We start from the raw sequence: 19,238 nt of genomic DNA on the forward strand, positions 1-19,238 counted from the left end.
TCTTTCATTTTCGCACACGTAAAAGTTTCGAAACGATCCCAAATGACAATATTTGAGTTATATTACTTTTCCTTTTCAACTTAACACAAAGATGGACAAATTAATTAAAAGTTTGTGGAAAGATGATAAAATTTTTCCTTCGATTTTCTTTTCTTTGTATAAATTTATTTAAATACTTCAGGAAAATTGTTGGGATATCTTTTTTTTTAAAATTGTATTTTTCTTCTGTAACTTGTGCAACAAAGAAAATATGTATGTATATTCAAAGTGAGTTGAGGAACTTTTTATTTGGCAGTATTACAACAATTCAAATGCATTTTTTGTCATCTATTTTTGAGCTCACAGCGAATTTTTGATCAGACCTAAACAATGTGACGAGTTGAAAAATCTCGTAAAAGCGATTACTTTTCAGCTGAATATATAATTTGTTTTGTTTTTGTGTGTTTATTAAAGCAATTCTCATGTTAGCAAGGTCGCCGCTTACACCAGACACTCATTGTGAATGTCTCAAAATTATTATTTTATGTGAGAAGGATTATTATGCTAAGAGGAACATAAAATTTCATTAGACTGCAAACAGATGTTCTGGAGTGTTTTTTCCATGATGCCATTATTTTTGGCATTTTAAGGAACATCTTGGACATTTTTCAAGACAAAAAAAAATTATAGCTAAAAAGAGTCTAGAATTATATAGAATCTTCAAAAAAATTGTTAACTTAATGTTTCCCAAAAAAATTTATAAGTTCTTAACAATCTTTAAATAAATAAACCAACATAATTAAGTAATTCATTATTCTTTGAAATATTCTTTATAACCCCCTTAAAATTCACTGACAGTGCATATAAAATTTTATTAACAAGATATCGAACTGTGTCAGTCAGCAAAATGTTGTTACATTTTCATTTCATCAATGAAATTCCAATAAAATTTCTCAATTTTCCAATAGTTCATTGCATTTACATTTTTAATGGCTCTATGCAATATTTATTTTTTTGAGCAATAAAGTGATTTATATCAAAAGATTAAAGATAAATCGATAAGTCTTTTAGCATTTGGCAATATGTGATTTAATTTACAATGCAGAACTTCTTGGTAAACAAACTTGCACATCAGCCAATCGAATTGATCAAGTCTATTTGTATCCTAAAGGCACAAAGACTTCTAATTTAAAATTCCTATTTATCTTCAATCACCTTTGTTTGTTATTTTATAATTAGTGTGTGCCAAAGACTCTTGTGTTGTTCTTCATCGTCAACTTCCAGAAATACATTATAATCTACTGTCTCTTCAAACTGCAGATTTTCTCTGCTTTTCTCTCTCTGTGTGTGATCTTCAAAGGCATCCAAATCTGTATGTGATGGTTTTTCTTATTTTTCTCTCTCTATTTTTCCTCTTTTCCCGAAAGTCTCCCCTTTCCCATTGAGTAAGACGAAATATATACCATCGTACACTTGGCACACATTTTCAATTTCACATCGTCTAGTCTCGTGACGTCAATGAATTTCCCTCACTCATCCACAAGAGAGTGTCTTCGTCATCATTCCGATGGGCCAAATAACACTAAATTAAATTATATTGCAGAATGAAGGTGAAATGAAATCTTCCCGGGGAAGATGTGAGGAATTTTCACAGAGATAGAAGAAGCAAAATTGATGGTTTTTATTACACAAAGAGAGAAAAGGAATCGGTGAAAGAAGAGAAAAAATATTACTTTTGCACAGGAGGAGAATTTTTTACCATAGCCACCCACCTCTCATCCCTTTATAGTATATCCAATTATACTCCCTAAATAAAAAAAGGATCTGTTCCATACCATTTTGAAATCATTTTGCACAAATCTCACGTATCCCGAGGTGGGAAAATGCACGAATATATATTCGTAAAAGAGCAGGTTGTTGTTAGTTTGGTGCGATATAAATTTCACACAAATTCTCCCACGTTATGCCCATTTTAGATTCAAAAAACAATCCAAGTGAATAACAAAACCCATTCGGCTTTGGTTCTGTGCCTGAACAATTGAACCAAAACACACCCCCCATGGGAATATCTCGGTGTTATTGCAGCGATGTAATTTACACATTGAATGGTCAGGCAACAAAACTATAATCATGGTGTGTGGATTGATATAGAAAACCCAAAAGCCACAAAATCCACAATAGAATTAACCTTAAGACTCTCTGTTATTCCTGATAAAGCTTCTTCACCTCTGCACACGTTTCAACATTTCAAAATTACAACGATATAAGCTTTGGAAGCCACCAAAATGCTCTATATAACCAAACTAACGTAATATTTCCCACCAAACTTAGAGAAAGAATACGAATACCTACTTCTTGTGAGGAGTATCTTAGAAACTTTTACGATATCATCCGTGGTGTTATTTCCCTTGAATAAATTGAATTTTCTCGCTGTATGTTGCAAGTTGGAAGAAAATCGGGGTGAGAAATACAATTTCCGTGTGACATGTTGACGATTGCTGTTCGAACACATTTCAAGAAAATGTTACCCACAATTTACAATCAGTTAGACATTTCGAGACCAAGTTTTGTGATTAAAGAAGAGCTTCACGTGATGACCCAATTTATTTGTAACTTCCTTTTTGTGGTTTACTTTTTGGAATGTCTTTCATGAAAGTGTGTCAAAACTTTCTAGCCAGATTTTGGGGATTTACTTATATAGGGAAGAAGCAATTCTATATATAAGACGTTTAATTCCAGTTTGCAAAAAAGAACACGACATTCAAGAGGTTCGATCGTTCTGTTGGCACCATATTCTAAGTAAGTTTCGTTGCCAACTTTGAAAGCTATAAACCACTGTTGGGGATTCTTTTATTGATAAAATCATCAGTGAGATAAAATTCTTAGCGAGTAAAGGAAAATGACATTGAAGATTAAGATTTTTTCTATCACTTTGGGAGGACTTTAATTCATCCTTAATAAAAGCTCTAAATTAATGTAAAATTATTAAAACTTTCCTAACTATTGCCTCGAAGACATAAAGTAAGTTAAAAGATCTTAAAAATCACTGGAAGGACCAGAACTTTCATCAATAGAAAATTTTTCTCATTAAGAATTATACAAGAAAAAGACTCAAAGTATTCCTGAATTTACATCATATACATGATTCTCACAGCTGTTGACCCAGGTTCTTAGCAAACCAGAAGTTTGAAACAAGACTTAAAAGATTACTTTTTTCCCCGGAAGAAGTCTTCTCAATGAAACCACCGAATTAAATTTAAATAATCCCCCAATTAACGTATTAAACTAACAAGTAATTTAATTAACAAAGAAAAAGTTCTTTAGATTAAATATAAATTAAAAATCAAGCTAATAACCCCCCACAAATGTACATATAATACGAGCTTTTGAAGTATCCTTAAAGCGGAAAAAAAGAATTGTTTGAATCTTTAAACGTTCAAGCATCACTTTCACGGAAACGAGAGAAAAATGATATAAAATCCCCGGAGCTTGGGGTAAAATGGCAAAATCCTTAAAGAGCCCTAATCGTGGAGTCATCAATTCGGGGATAAAATTCTTGAATGACTCTGAGGGGACAATCTCTGCGGCGGAAAGTTTACATTGAGTTGCGTTCACACGAAGTGCGACGAGGATGGTGGTGCAGAAAAAGTGTGGCAGCCAAGCATCCACAACCCAACAGACTCTCAATATATTCCCGTCTCTTCAAATAGACACTATATACCACCCCCTCAACCAATAAACTTTTACGATACAAAACACCCAGAGTGCTTGGTGCAAGAATTATCGCACGTTGAGTTCGTCAAAATGAATAAATGGCAAAATCTTTTCCCCTTATATATTTTCCTCCGTGGCTGCTTCAAATGCTATTATATTGCGAAACAACCACACTTGAGCCAACAATGTGACATTGATTTTCAGATTGTTTGTTTTTTTTTTTTTTCATTGCGATAATTGTGAGGTAAGTATAATTAAATTTTCTTGTGCTCTTCTACTCTCTCACTCACTTGCGATGGGTAATTAGGAGGGACGTCGAGCGAGTATAATATTATGGTGGTTATTTGCAAAGTGCAATTGCCGGATGCGCGCTTTATTGAATCATTTTGCGCACGAGCTTACTGGCGGATACGTAGATCATCGATCGCGATCACGAAAACCCCTCTCGTGTGAGGAAGTGATCGTACAATGTGGAGAGATTTTGAATGGCACAAAAAAGATTTTTTTTTTTTGATAAAAGAGAAGTGTAATGGCGAGAGATGATACGATGCCATGCATTTTGTTTGCACTTTGTGATCACTCACCAAAAGTGGGCAACTTTTGCTGGTACTGATGCTGGAAATTGAGTTGCTTTTCCGTCTGCTGATTGAATTGCTGCTGTACAGCAGCAAAAGACGTTGGCGATCCATTTTGGCACGGTGTCTCCTGTAGGGCCGTGGACAAATCATCAAAGTAGAAGATATCGGTGATACTTGAAGAACTCGTAGAGGTTGCTTTTTGAGAGAGCAGTTGAATTTGTGGTTGGCTATTTAACATTTGAATTTAGTTTTTCTTTAATTTTCTTTTTCTCTGCAATTTTATTTAGCCTTTTTGCTTCTTCCTCTCAAATTCTCTTTGACTTTCTCTCAAGGCTTTTATTTCCAAATTTTCTTGTTTTTTAAACAACGCAATAAGGTCACACAAGCACACACACTAATTTGTGATTTTTTTTATTCTTGAAGATATGCCTCAAAATGGAGGGATTTTCTTTTAGGATTTATACGTTTTTTTTTCTTTTAAATCACTTTGTTATAAGTTTGTAAACGTTTTAGATGATTTTGATTTTTTTTGCGCGCGTGGTTTTTCTTGTAGGCTGTGATGTGATTTTTTTGGCAACTCTATGTCTCTGTGGATTATCCGATTTATTAGCTTTTCTCGCGGTGTTCTGTGATTGGGATTTTTTTTTTGAAAGGGAAAATATGTGTGCAATTAGCTTTTATGTCTTCTATTGGATATATATGTACATATATATACTTTCTCTCATGATTTGCCACAACATTCTTCCACACCACAAAGCCGGATAAAATGATTCTTTTACAATTTGAGCTAAAGGCGCGAATTGGTTAATGCAAGAAAATAATAATGTCATAGAAGAGAGAGAAAAAGTTGCGAGAATAACAATGGATTTGATGATTGAATTCCACCGGTGAGCCAGGTGATGATGAAAGGTGGTTTGTGGAATGAAGGAATGCTTTTTTGGTCGACGATTGAGTAGCGGCGGAAGTTATTGCTGGCGTGAATGTTGGGATGAAAACTTTAAATGAGGCTGTCCTTGGAGTTGGAGTTAGCTATTTTGTATCTCCATCATCACGATTTCAATCGTATTCTCATCAATATAAATTTTATACCTCGCCACATTCCCATCTCTTGATCTTCCACATTTAATCACATTTTCTTGTGCGATCACTCTACGAGGTGTTTCTACGTGTGTGTTAAATTTAATTTCCATACAGAAGGAAGCTCTTGTGAAATTGATAGCATTTGTCTGATGCTACTTTAGTTTATATACAAGTCATCCTGTTGGAAGAGCCCTAAAAGGCTGTCTCCACTAACATTTTGTCGTTTTGCATCCCAGAGTTAGTTTATTGTCTCCTCTTTCTCCTATATAACTTAAAACTCAAATTCCCAATATTATCCTTGACACACAGGATGAATATCCGTAGGCGATGTATGGCTTACACAGAGTCTTTTGAAAGCCTTTGAAAGTAACAATACCCACTACACTATTGCCCGTAGACATCTTTCTCATTGAAATTTTATTAAATCCCAATTTGACCCACATTTTCTCTTTGTTCCAACACTCACACACAACCCCCATCCTCCAAATGGACCATATCTCTTTACCTATCCCATTCCCACTTCCTTTTCACACAGAATCTCTGCTATTACCCCCTTCAATCAGGCACACAATTCCACATTAATTGACCACATGCACATCAATTCCACATAAAAGTGTTACTCCCTCAAACCTTTTGCGCAAAAAAGCACCCTTGTCGAGGGTAGTTGAGTGCTCGGTTAAAAAGCAAATTTTCATCACGAATTTTTGGGTGGAAAAACACTTAATGATTGACTGAATTGTCAGCAAGCAATGGCGACTCCATTCGTGCTCGTTACTCAACAGCTTTATTCAAATAAAACACCATTCGCTATATAGGTAGTACCTTTCTTGCCGCGCTGCGTAAGCTATAAAAGTTGAGCTTATTGTATTTCTGGGGGTCCTCCCTCGAGGGATTTCCTTTCTTATATCCACCACGGGACGCACCACACACATGTAACAAGACATTTTATGAGATAGCATAAGGTGAAACTTCGTCAATATTTAAGATATGGCTCTCTTACTCTTTTTACCATCTTTTACTAAACTTTATATGTCGCATAATATTGCATGTGATAGGCGTAAAAATCATTTGATTAAATTAAATTTAGTATACACCTACACTGTAGTATGGTAAAGGGACAATATAACCTCTCTGAATTTTAGATCATACTAAATGTTGCAACATAAACTTAGCATTACTTATTATCCCTGCAAATTGCTGCTTTTAAATTTATGTTATAGACTCTTTTCTCAATTGATTGATTTTTATGTTTTTACGCCAAGCTATTTTGAGCCTTTTAAATCTTTTCGGGGTTTAAATTCAAATTGCGTGAAGGATCCTCATCAACGGTAAATTTCCAAAAAAGCATTAAACATTTTTTGGGTGAAATTAAATGTCAAATATGTGACCTTAAAACCACATAAGCTTACGAAATGTCTCTCAGGGTTATTTACATTATGAAATGCGCGCAAGAGTTTTGCAAGCAAAATAAGAACAGCTTTAAATTATTAATGGGTGATTTTTGGTGTGAGCGACTTTTCTTGCCCCGGTGCGAAAGATGATTCCTCACAGGGAGGAAAATACACGCATATTATATATAGATGTACTATATGTATTTGCCACAAATCATGAAAGCTGAAGCTTCGCCCACAAATGTTCTCCTTTTAATGGATTCTCTCGTGCGACGCTATAGAGGAAGATGGTGCGGTACTTTGGAGTTAATACACTCAATTTGTTCAATTCCAAACACTGAAATGCTTGTTTTCTACTTTACTAGGTTGATGGTAGAAAATTAGTTTGTGTACACAGAGGTGAGTTTTTTTCTTTAACTTGATAAAAGTCAAAAGCAAAGTTGTTATAAATTAAAGTTGAATATTGAAAGAGCTTCGGCAAAATGTTGCGTTACAATATTTTTAGTTTTTGTTAGGATTTTGAAATGCGCCTCAATTTCACTTTCCAGTCGTCCAGTCTTGCAAAGTTTTCCTTGAAGTCTCTTGCAAATTTTGAAATCACTCTCACACACACCATATGGATATTTAGAGAGTGAGGAAACATACGAAAAAAAAAATCAATAAATATTTAGTGGGATCTCCACAACACAGACCACACCACAAATCACTGGAAATTTTCTCAAGAGCTTCTTTTTCACCGTGCTGACTGTCCTTGTACCTACACTAAACTCCCCATATGCTGATGAAAACTACCGTATAGAGAGAAATATAATTGAGGTTTTAAATTAGTATAAAGCACCACGAGGCACGAACATATAGTACACGTTTTCCCATAAAATAAAAGCTTCAACGGAGTGGCGGAAGGAATGGGAAGAAAAGCTCAAGGAATTTTTGTGTCACCACCTGTTCGATTTTTTTCTTCATTTTTTATTCACCTTGTTTTTTTGTTCTACCCCCCAAATTATTGATTGCTTCTACCCCTTAAGGGGGTTCACCTGCACTCTCCTATATATGTATACATTCAAATTTCTTTGTTCCCACGTCGGAAATTACACGGTAAATGAAAAATCATTTTATAAAAGCACATTCCCCCACATATGAGGTTTTTCTAACTTAAATGAGAAAATATAAAATATAAAGCAATAATTATGGCGCGCTGTGCTGATAAAGGCGTCGTAAAAACTAAATTTAACTAATTACATCTTATTTGCATGTGATAAGCCTCTTGTTGTTTTAATTTATTGCACTCCTAAAGGAACTGTTTAACCGCTCTACACATTCTAAGAATTGTGGCTTTCTATAATATTTTATATAGGTACATAATATTTGGGAAATGCTCTGTGTCTGTGTATTGTATTCCTTCGTGGAAACCATCACTTGAAGAAACTTCCTGTTTAAGCTATAAACCGACTTTCCAACCAAAATTTCGAGACACTATACTGATTGAAAACCGCACTGTGTTGGTTTAATTTCTAATTGAACATTGAGGGTTAGGTAAATTGACGTGATATTATGTATTTAATTAATATTTCAAGCTTGCGAAAGCTTCAGGAAAAATCACACTAAAGTGAAGCTTTTTATACGATTTCCAAGAATATTTCTTTTTCTATGTACACGACATTTTTTTCACCTGAAAAAGCTCAAAAAGCTCTTTCACATTAGACGCACTTTTCACAGCCAAAGGGTTAGTTAAATGAATGAAGAGATTATAAAGAATGGAGGAAATTTTTCACAAAATGTGTGTTAGAACTTAAATTTAAAAATTTAATTTAAATAAAACGTCACAAAAAATGCAATAAAATGCAAACACACCATAAAAGAAAACTTCTGGTGTAAATAACTTTGGAGGAAGAAAATGAATTTTCCCAATAGGAACGAGTAAAATATCGAGGCGTGTGTGACACAGTTATTTGTCATTGACACAAGTGTTGTTTGATGTATAGACGTCTGCCCTTTTCGCTTCAACCCCCGCCGATAATTATCAATTGAAAGGAAATTAAGAAGAAACCACACCAATCATTCGGGAAAAAAACTGTCACAAACTCTATTTGTCTGTTATTACAAAACACTCACTAAAAGCACTTTTTCATGGAACTTCGGCAAAGTTGAAAAAAACATTGTTTTTTAATCAACTATATCGTCGTTATACCAGAAGGTTTGATAAGTGGTGGAAGCCACACAAAAAAATTCGTGTTCACATAAGAGGTTTGGGGAGAGAAACAAAAAAAAAGCACACGTTAGGCAAAAAGGCAAGAAAGACTGAATTGCTCCTTGAGTGATGGAGTGAGGAGAGGTGTAAATGAAAAATCGATGTTGACACTCGGCGCAAAGACAAATTTAATTTATTAAGCACACCAACAAGCCAAAAAGTCGAATTACAATGAATTGTCGCGTAATTTTTGGGTGCCTCACACACCAATCAATCCCCCTCGATTTTTACCTGTGCGTGGAGGCCACACTTTGGCCAAATCTGAATATAAATTAATGTGGTATGTCCCACCATGACTAAATGATGATGACCAAATGTCTCTCACTCACATACTCATACCAAAATTATTTTTTGCTCCTCACCACTCATGTCCACGTCTTCATCGTCTCTTCATCACATTTCCATGCCACACACTTTGTGGGCTCCGCATGTGGACAAACACGCTCGAAAAATTGAGGTGAAACACTGACTGATGACTTTTACATCCAGCTGTGAAATAATAATATAAACCCAATGGTCGAGACGAAAAAGAGGCCTCATTGCATAATTGCAGCAAATCCATCCAAATTGTGGCCAAAGAACTTTTCTTCTTGAAATCCATTATGCAAGTGAAGGGTGAAGAAAAAACCCATTTAACCTTTCTTACTATACTTCAAATTCTTCAAGAGAATTTACTCGAACCAGTTTATCAAGAAAGAAAATTTATAATATTACTTTCATTTCTTACACTCATCTCACGACTCCTCAATGAAATAGAGAATGTTGCGGTACACGTTCTCTGTCTAATCTACGCTGGGGAAAATTGAAGGACTAGCAGCAGAAAATTTGATATATTTCATAATTGAGAAGATCCATTTTCAAAGGTCACGTCTGAGGTGTACAGAATATGTACCAAGGTGCTACAAATTAGGCTAATTAGCAGTTATCATGTTCTTCGTATACACACATAGAATATGCTTGAGAAATAAAGCCCTCTTGCATAATATGTATAAAGAACATTAAGTGTGCTATATGTGTGTATAAAATAGTTAAAATTTAACATGCAAATCCACTTTGAAATTTTAGGATTACATAGATTCTGAAACTTTAGGAAAAACTTTGGCACCAGAAGGAAAATTCAATTCAATTTTTAATTTTAAATTCTCTTTGTTATTCCTTAAATTATTTTGATTGAAAAAAAGTTGTTCTATAGAATTTCATTTTTATTAAATAAACTAACAAAAAATGAAAAATAATATAAAATAAATTATGAAAACTTTCTCATTCTACTTAACATAATTTTAATGAAATTTCCCGGAAGCTCTATCAGGAATTCATTTATTTTCACAGCATAAATGCACCAGATAAATTTTTTTGCTATGTAAAATTCAATTACATACATTCACCCGCTGTCTGCTGCCCTTCAAAGTTTAATATAATTTAAATACTTTCTCATACCTAAAAATAATATTCTCATGCTTGTACATTCAAACTTTCAATGTTTCCCAACAGCATGACGGCCAACTATGAACAATCCTCAACAACCCTACTGAATATGAATGTATATAGCACAAGTTACAATATATATAATGCAACAGAATTTGTGCATAATAATGTATGAGCATCATGAGTAGAGTATTTTGTTTGAAACTAATACAGAGTAGCGATAAAAGTTTGAACTAACTTGACACTTGCCCTTTTATATGTATATTTAAATCGTGCCTGAAGAAAAGAGATTTAAACTTTCCTATAAGATTTTCAATAAGCTCTTTAACGGAGAAAAAAAATCAATTAAGTAAAAAATATCTCTAATCAAATCCGTCAAATCTCAATGTCGGTGAAGACGTGCTAGAGAGAATTGAAGAAGAAGAAAGCTTAGAAAGAGGCAATTTCCCCCACAAATTGGGTACCTACCTACATTAATGTTTCAAAAACAAATTAGTAAAAGGCGCGAGGGAAGGGGAGTATGCCTAACATAAAACCCCGAGCAAAAATTAACTCTTCATCCAAACTGTTGAAAGACAAATTGCAAAAATTTAAAACCAAAGAGAGAAATCAACAAATTAAAGTGCTTTCTTATGTGCTCTTCTTCGCGGGATGGAGGCAAAATGAAATTTTTTGATGTTTTGGGAAGGAAAGCGTTAAGAAAAAGCTGCGTTATTACGTAAAATCAATATTATGGAAGCATTTCACTGTTTCACTGCAGTACCAAAATAGATGACTATAGACACAAATGCCGTTTCTATAGTCACTTATCCACCATAATATACAGCACGTATATATACTAGGGCACCCAGAGAGTGAAGAGAAAAACACTGTGCCAAGTCCCCTTTGGAGAATTAACTAAATGTGGTAGAACATTTTTCCTTTCTATAAAGAAAACCCAGAGAGTCGACCGAATACAGCTCCAAACAATATGATAAATATTTTTAGACTGTTTTTTCTTTTACATTCACGTTTTCTTCCACTCCTCGTGACACTCTCTGTATTTTCCCACCCACATTTCCAACGGATTTGCCACATACACGCTTTTCTTTTTTCTACTTCTTCATTTTCCTCTCCTCCCGCCCGCTAATATGGAATACCTGTGTCGATATCGAGAAATTGAGTTACATATAAAATGCTTTGTTGGTAAATTTAAGTGTTTTTTTCTCTCTCGCTCTTTTTATTCTACCTTTGAGCTATTGATTTTGAAATCACACGTCCGGTGGAACGCAAAGAAACATCTCTATTATCGCTCAATTTGAAAAACATTTGAATGTCAAATTATTATAAGGAGCTTATACCTATTGAAATTAAGTTGAAAAATTTATAAGGAAAAATCCATTTTCCTTTTACTTTCTTTGCAAGCTTTTAGAGACAATATACAAAAAAATGAGCTTTCTTGTAAGTTAAATTTTGCAATAATTTTAATTAAATTAATAAATTAAGTTAAATTGCCTGATAGACTATTCAATCCTTTATAATATAAGTAGAATCTTAACTTTTTGAGGCTTACAGAATCGATTAAAGGTCAGAAAAATGTATTTTGTTGAATTTAAAGAAAATCCAGCTAAAAGCTCCAAAGCATTGAAATCTTAAAACTCAAAAAGAACTACTCAAAATTACCCCAGTTTGGCATCTTTCAAACCCCTTCAAGAAAATTTAAAGGAAATCCGTGAAAACTATTAAATTGATAAAAATCAATAAAATAACTTTTATTAAATTACGAGAATTGTTAAAAGGGTTAAAAGCTTCTGAATAAAATCATATAAAGTGTAATTTCGTGACATGTGTACAGAAAAGCTAATTTTTTTATTGTTTTTCATTAAATTCATCACCTTATTGAATTTTCACCACAAGGAAAATTCCACATAATAGTTCAATGAAGAAATAATACTGCAAAAAATTCGCTTAATTGTTTGCTTGCACAAAGTTTAAGACCAACGTCATACAAATAATCTCTTTTTGTACTTTGGAGAAAATATAATATATAGAAAACTGATAAGGAAATGTGTGTAGTTGGAAAATTGAGCATGCAACACTTCAACGTGGCATAGCACGTACATACAATTGTGGCAGTGAATAAAAGCCATATTGAGAAACGTGCCCCTGTGTGAAATTCAAACTTGGAAAATATTGCAAGGGAAATTGAGAGAAAATTCATATACATATATTGATAGTGTAGTGAAGGGGAGAATCAAAATGGAACAATGGGTACAAACTTTGGGAAATAATACGGAAAACATATACCCCTTCCCTCTCTCTTTCTGTGAAAACGCCGCACTAAAGAACGAATCTGGTGTGTAGAACTAATCAGAAATTTTCCGAAGGCTTCAATTCTCTGGTGTATAGACCACATTTCCTCTCCGCGAACGTGATTTTGCAAGAAAAATCGCTGAAAAATTGTGAAACTGTCACAAATACCATCAAAGTCATGTGAATATTTTTCATTCAATGTCTCCGCTCGTTGGTTTTTTTTTCTCTTCAACCAAACTGCGAGGAAGCCACGAGAGGAAAAACATCATTGGGAAATTACATAATATATACAACGCAATAATTATGAAGTTCAACTACTGTTAAAAATGATTATTAATGTGATTATTTTCAATTCTGCACATTTTTTTACATTTTGTACGTGTATGCCTTTTTTACCGTCGTCCACCAAGGTTTGACCTACAAGCCGTGTTTTTCGTGGTCCGTTTCTCTTTCAATTTTCAGCGCGTATTGCGCTTTTTTTGGGCATAATATTTTTCGTGGGTTTAGCATTGAAATTTTTATTGCTCAACATTTTTATTCTAATAACCACACACCAAGAGAAATAGCAAAAATAACTCAATGGACATAATGTACAACCGCAACATACTGTCTAACATAGAGAGAACATTCATTAGATATTCTAAAGTGGGGTACACTGACTTTATATTTGTGATACGTATCATGAAAGTTGAATAAATTGAGAGAAAATAAAAACAAAGATTTCATTTATAAAAAAAGTTTTCGATATAAGTTTCATAAAGTGGGGAGCATAATAGTGCTTGAAATAGACCAATTTAGAACGCCCTTATTATGAAGCATAAAGCTTTTAATTTTTAAAGATATAGGACTGAGTTTTTTTAACCAGGCCTAGTTTTTTAATGCTAGTCCTAATTTTTTTCAAGGTTAGCCCTAATTGTTAAGCTAGGCTCAAGTTATTTAATCTAAGATTTTTAAACCAGGCTTCTTTTGATCGTCTTCGGGCATCATAACTAGAAAAATTATCGAAAAATGCATTCAGTCTGACCTAATTTTGAAACTTAAAAAACCTGATCCTAAAAAACTTAAGTTTAACCTAACAAATTAAAATTTGATCTAAAAATAACTTAACCCTGACTTGAGAAACAGACTAAATGGAATTTTGTAGTGAATTCTACCTTTTGTTTGTTAATCGTTCATAGTGCCTAATCTCTCTTGCATAAACTCATAAATTCAGATTTAAAATCAATTATGCTTTGTACAGCAAAATCATAAATTTTATGTATCCTCCAGTAAAATATTAATTCAAGAAAATTATAATCTTCTGCACAAGTTTCAATATTGCCTCCTTTGTAGCAACTTTAGCTCACACGAATTTCCTTCTAATCTTAAATAACTCTCTACATACATCATAATTTGCTTTGTGAATAACACATAACAGCCTATATATTCCCAAGTTAATTCTGTACTTTATACATTCTGTACTATCTCATGAGTTCCCCTTTATCAGGCATGCGATAAGGCTGAGGATAAGAATATCTGCTCAATTATCAATAGAAAGACGTGTGGCAATTCCCAGAAAAATAAATATTATGCTCAAGCTCATATGTATGTATGTGCGGAGTTCCATTTGAGCGCAGTAAATCATAAAAGCTCTCTCAGAATCATCAGCAGCACAGGCAGTTGTATGAAGAAAAGAACACCATATCAAACTCTTTCGTTCAAACTAATGAGGAATGTTGCGCGTTTTTTTTTTCTTCGGGGGAGAGAAAAGAAAAGAATTTCGAGGGAAAATTGATTTATTTTCCAATGAAAACCTGTATTTTGGAATTGTCTGAAAACATGAGAAGAAACTCCTGAGTCATGTGAGGAGAGAAGCTGGCAAAAATAAACGTATTTGGTATTGAAATTACACCAAGTAGTGCTTATTACATAAGATCCGTGTTGGTCCCACAATTCACTCTTTCATCCAACACTCATAAAAAACATTCACTAACACTCAGATAAATGAACGATTCCCCTTCCCCCCTCATGCCAACCCAGCCCACCCATCTTCTGGCCCCAAGTTAAGGAACATACATAGCAGCCACGAGACAGCTACTGTGAATAAAGTGAGATGGAATAAATTAAAATAACTTCAACTGGTTGCGGGTTTCTCAAGCAATTGATACTAATTGGAAGCACTCGATTATATTTCATTCGCCTGGAAGAATAGGTCAGCAGAGAATTTTCACTGCGGTCTATGCCCGAGGAAAAATTGTCGCAAGAAGTGGAGAGAGAGGTAACCTTCTGAGGTCATACAGCAGTAGTGATTCTCAAGTTAGGAGGAGAATAACTTTTTTTTTTCTCCATTGGATTCTCATGCAGATGCATTATCCTCTGCGCAACTGCATATGCTGCATCCCCAGGAAATCTCAATGATTTTCTTTGAAGAATTTTTTTTTGCACACAAAAATACCTCGTATGTGATTTTCTTCTTCTTCTTTTAATAAAATGGTAGGTAACACAATTTATATTATTATTTCACACTCTACTATTCCATTGCACCACTTGCGCACAATTTGGAACATCAGCACTGTACTTCACACCTTTGGCGCGCTTTTGTCCTCTATGTCACTTCCGCGTCCTTTCCTCACTGCGACACCATTGCTCACGTCAAGGGGTTCATCATCGTCCCATTGCAGTGTCTTTGCCGCCAAAAATTGCGCTCTCATCGCCACAGAGCGAGATGGAGATATAAAATCAAACGTAACCTCACATTTTATCAAAAATATCCATTTTCCTTGCGATTTTTTCGTGCGTGGAACCACCCAACTCCCCCACTATGAATTCTGATTGATGCTTTTGTACAATTCTTTTTGTCAAATGGTATTAAAATGCAGAGAAATCAAAAAATGGATTTGGCGTAATTTTTTAAAAGAAAATTCTAAAGTTCATAGGAACTGCTGAAATGCTTTTTTTTTACAATGAGGTAGGTATATGTGGCAGAATGTGGATACATTTTTTTTTATTTTAAGAGTTAATGTCTAAAGAAGCCACAAGATCCCCCCAAAAAATGTTTACGATGGCAAGAAGAGAATATCAGAGAGGAAGATGAAAAAAAAAGAATGTAATATGAAAGATACATACTACAGCATCTTATTAGTTTTTTTTTCTGTTATCTCCTCCTCCCCTCTCCCTCGCTCGCACGACGGAATGTTTGTATGTTTGTGTGAGTGTTTGTGTGTTGGATGGCGTACGTAATAGGAGACAATTAACGAGTGTACGATAATGCGAGTGTGTATGGAGTGGGGAGGAAAGAGTGAGCGAGATAGAGAGCTGTGTGTACAGGAATGGTGGTTAACCCAATTTTTGAGAGTAATAGCATTTTTTTGGTCATAAATGTCACATTGTGGGCCGAAGAGAGGTATGACTTTGCGGCAAAAAGAATTAAAATATAAATAAAGGTAAATAATGTGTTTCCATAAACAACAACCATCAATGAATGGGTAAATGGGGGTGGGGGTGGGGGGCACAATGCATTGTCACTCACCCGTGCTAAAGTGCGACCTCTTGGTATTTCCGTTTTCGCTGTCTCCGTCGAGGGGCCTCTTCCTGGAGTCCGCGATTTCTGGACTCGGGCATGTATCCATTCCAGCGTCGGCGGCCATCTTTGCAATACTAGACATACATAGTCTTCTCTCTTTCTCGCCGTATATTTGGTGTTGTGCTCTCTTGACAAAATATTAAACTCTATGCGTGTATGGGTGAGGTGGGGGCCTTCTGTGACGGACTCTCTCAAATGTTCAAATGCGCAAGCGTGTCGATAATGTAATATCTCGCATAGAACTTAAAACAAAAATTTTTCCTTCCTCTTTTTCCTCCTTCTTTTTTTCTTACAGCAGAGCGAAGGAATAAAAATGTCAAAGTTTAGGATAACAAAAAAAAAGTAATATTAAAAATGGAACAAAAAACAAGAAAACTCTGGTGCTCTATGAATGTCAATGTTCGATGATGTTGAATTTTTTTTTCGATCAATCACCACACACAATTTTTTCCTTTATTCTCCTTTTCCCTCCGTTATCCTCGCGAGGTGTGATTTGATAAACAGATAAGAAAAGTCAACAATATTTTGACACACAGAAGGACTCTTTCAGTATTGTCTCTCTTTATTTTTGAGGATCTTTTTTTCTCTTACGTCATTCAATGCGACATAGAACTTGGGTAATTCGGTGCACAGATTTTAACAAATTTTTATAATCATTCAGTTTTATACGCTGACACTTAATTAAAACTGTTTTCTTCAAAAAATTGTCTCTTCCTTTATCTTTTCTTTCTTGTTTTTTTAAATCTTTAACAACAAAATACGCCCAACTCTGAATGTGAGTGATGAGTGTCCAAAAACTCAGGAAAGGTGTCCGATCCGGGGGCAACTGTCTCTCACAGAGTGGTCTTGGCGAAAGAAGAAGAGGGAGGATGTATGTGAAAGAGTTGTAAATGTGAAAGAGAATGGTGATGAGTTATCGCCTATTTTCGTGGTTGGACAAAACGCAGAACCGCGCGCGCGAGCTAACGACGAAACTGAACTGCGAACTGCGATTCAGCGGGCGAGCAATGAAGTGAAGTGTGGCACAGAAAAACCACTGAGCGAAAACAGCGCAAGAGCGAGACAACACACTGACAAGGTTGTTTTGATTATGCGCACTCCAGGGATTGTAAACTCACTGCTAAACCCCAACTATGTATGCTCAACATGAACACCTTTTGTGGTCATATTGGATGTATCGACTAACATTTTTCCCAAACTACTTTTACGGTGTATTAACGGACAATGCTTTTTTGAATTAGTGTTTCATCGATGTTGTTAATCTTTCACCGCGTCCATCTTTGATGCTTTCAAGCGAGTTGTCAGAATTTTCTTCACTTGGTTTTAACAAAATTCTTATGGTTTAACAATTTCTTGGTACATTAATTTAGCGAAGAATTGATCAATAAGTCTTATTTCATCAATGACTTCAATCAACTATGGTAAATTGTTCTGTAAATTGACATTTCTTGTATTCTTCCTGTCTATAAAAATGCTTCCCACAGCTACAAAGGGGACTCCCTAAAAGAACAGATTTTGACCCCTAAAAGAAATCAAGGATACTCTCCTGCCAGCGTGATAAGTGCTGACACTTTCTCCATATCCGCGGTCACTTTATTCAAATTGAAGAAATGTTCAAACCTCTTCGAATTTTCGAAGTCGCCCTCCTCTCCTGATATAAACGCCTCCATCGCTCCCACCCTTCCCAAATGTCCTGGAGCACTCACAGCAGCTGCTTCTTGGCAACTTTACGCCATAACTTCTTTTTCTATATTTTCACACGCGCACTAATTTTACTCGTCGCCACTAATGTCGTGTTCATGCGTCTTGTCGCGTAGTAATCGTTGACAAAGTGAGGTTGGATATTTTTCAACCCTTTAAAGACAGCATCGTACTTCTTACCGTCCTATTGTGTGGAAGTGTCCTCAGATAGTTCCGCCGTACACAGGAAATACGAAGAAAAATCTTAACGACAAATTAAAATTGAATATTTATTTACAAAAAGCGTTCTCAAGCTTAGTGCATGCAACATAAGTCTCTAAAGCTAATGCATCGCGAGTGAGTTACAATAGCTGGCCCCAATAGGAATTCCGATGCATGCAACTAAATCACTTTTAGTTGACTTTCCCTGGCTAAAGGCACTGTATATGTGTGTGCGTCACAGCTTTCTTATACACCATCAGCTGACTGCCAAAACCTAGATTTAGCCACCACAGTGAAGCATATGCTTGTTTCACTCTTACAATGAATAACCCAATTTACCTAAATCAATAATTTTTTTGCTTTTTTTTCTTTATACAATACTCTTTTTTTTGTCTACTAAACTTTGTCACTTTTACTACTTACCTCCCATAGCTAGAGACCCCTGAAATATACCAACTACTTGTAAAATGGGAGAACTGGCAGAGAACGTTCTCGTGGAATAAGGTCACAATATGGGCCTCGAGGGGCGTCGTTGGTGTCACAGAGAGCTACACTGGAGAAAATATTTATGTGACCACAAGTAAAGATTTATTGCATTTAAATGCAAAATAAAATGAATGAAAAAAAAATTCAGCGTGCATCATGCAAATTTATTTTTTGATAAATCTTACACAAGTTAGAAAGTTGTGCAAATTTTTGATTTTATGTGGCTTCCTCTGAGACGTCATCTAATGAGTTTTTAATGGATTCCCTGTGTGAGACTGAAATTTAGGGCTTCAAATTGCGAAGGGTTTCAGTTTCAAGCAAATTAAAAGTTTTACGAAACTTTAATGATTGTTATACTTACAAGGTTACTTACACAGAAAATAAAAGTTCGTAGCATTGTTCGTCAAATTTCGTGAAAGGTTCGTAACTCCAATGCTTTTATATGGGAAAATTCACCTCCAGGTTCGTAATATGGGGTCAACCTCCCTGGGAGTGAGACCCCATATTACGAACCTGGAGGTGAATTTTCCCATGTAAAAGCATTGGAGTTACGAACCTTTCACGAAATTTGACGAACAATG

General features: G+C 35.0%; 1 protein-coding gene across 8 annotated transcripts in view; it reads right to left on the reverse strand.

The window, feature by feature from the left end:
• LOC129786235 (probable maleylacetoacetate isomerase 2) overlaps positions 1-19,238 on the reverse strand; it is a 69,912-nt gene that overhangs the window by 32,823 nt on the left and 17,851 nt on the right. For 4 of the 8 annotated variants that reach the window (XM_055821110.1, XM_055821108.1, XM_055821109.1 and 1 more), the window contains exon 1: positions 16,216-17,306. The exons of 2 other annotated variants lie outside the window; for them this stretch is intronic. In XM_055821110.1, coding sequence (XP_055677085.1) covers positions 16,216-16,351 — 136 coding nt within the window. In that variant the 5' untranslated portion in view covers positions 16,352-17,306. Of the gene's footprint in view, positions 1-4,277; positions 4,898-7,434; positions 17,307-19,238 lie in introns of those variants that run through there. 2 more of the 8 variants (XM_055821106.1, XM_055821103.1) reach the window with 2 other exon arrangements.

This window comes from Lutzomyia longipalpis, chromosome 1, assembly GCF_024334085.1.
Source record: "Lutzomyia longipalpis isolate SR_M1_2022 chromosome 1, ASM2433408v1".
NCBI lineage: Eukaryota > Metazoa > Arthropoda > Insecta > Diptera > Psychodidae > Lutzomyia > Lutzomyia longipalpis.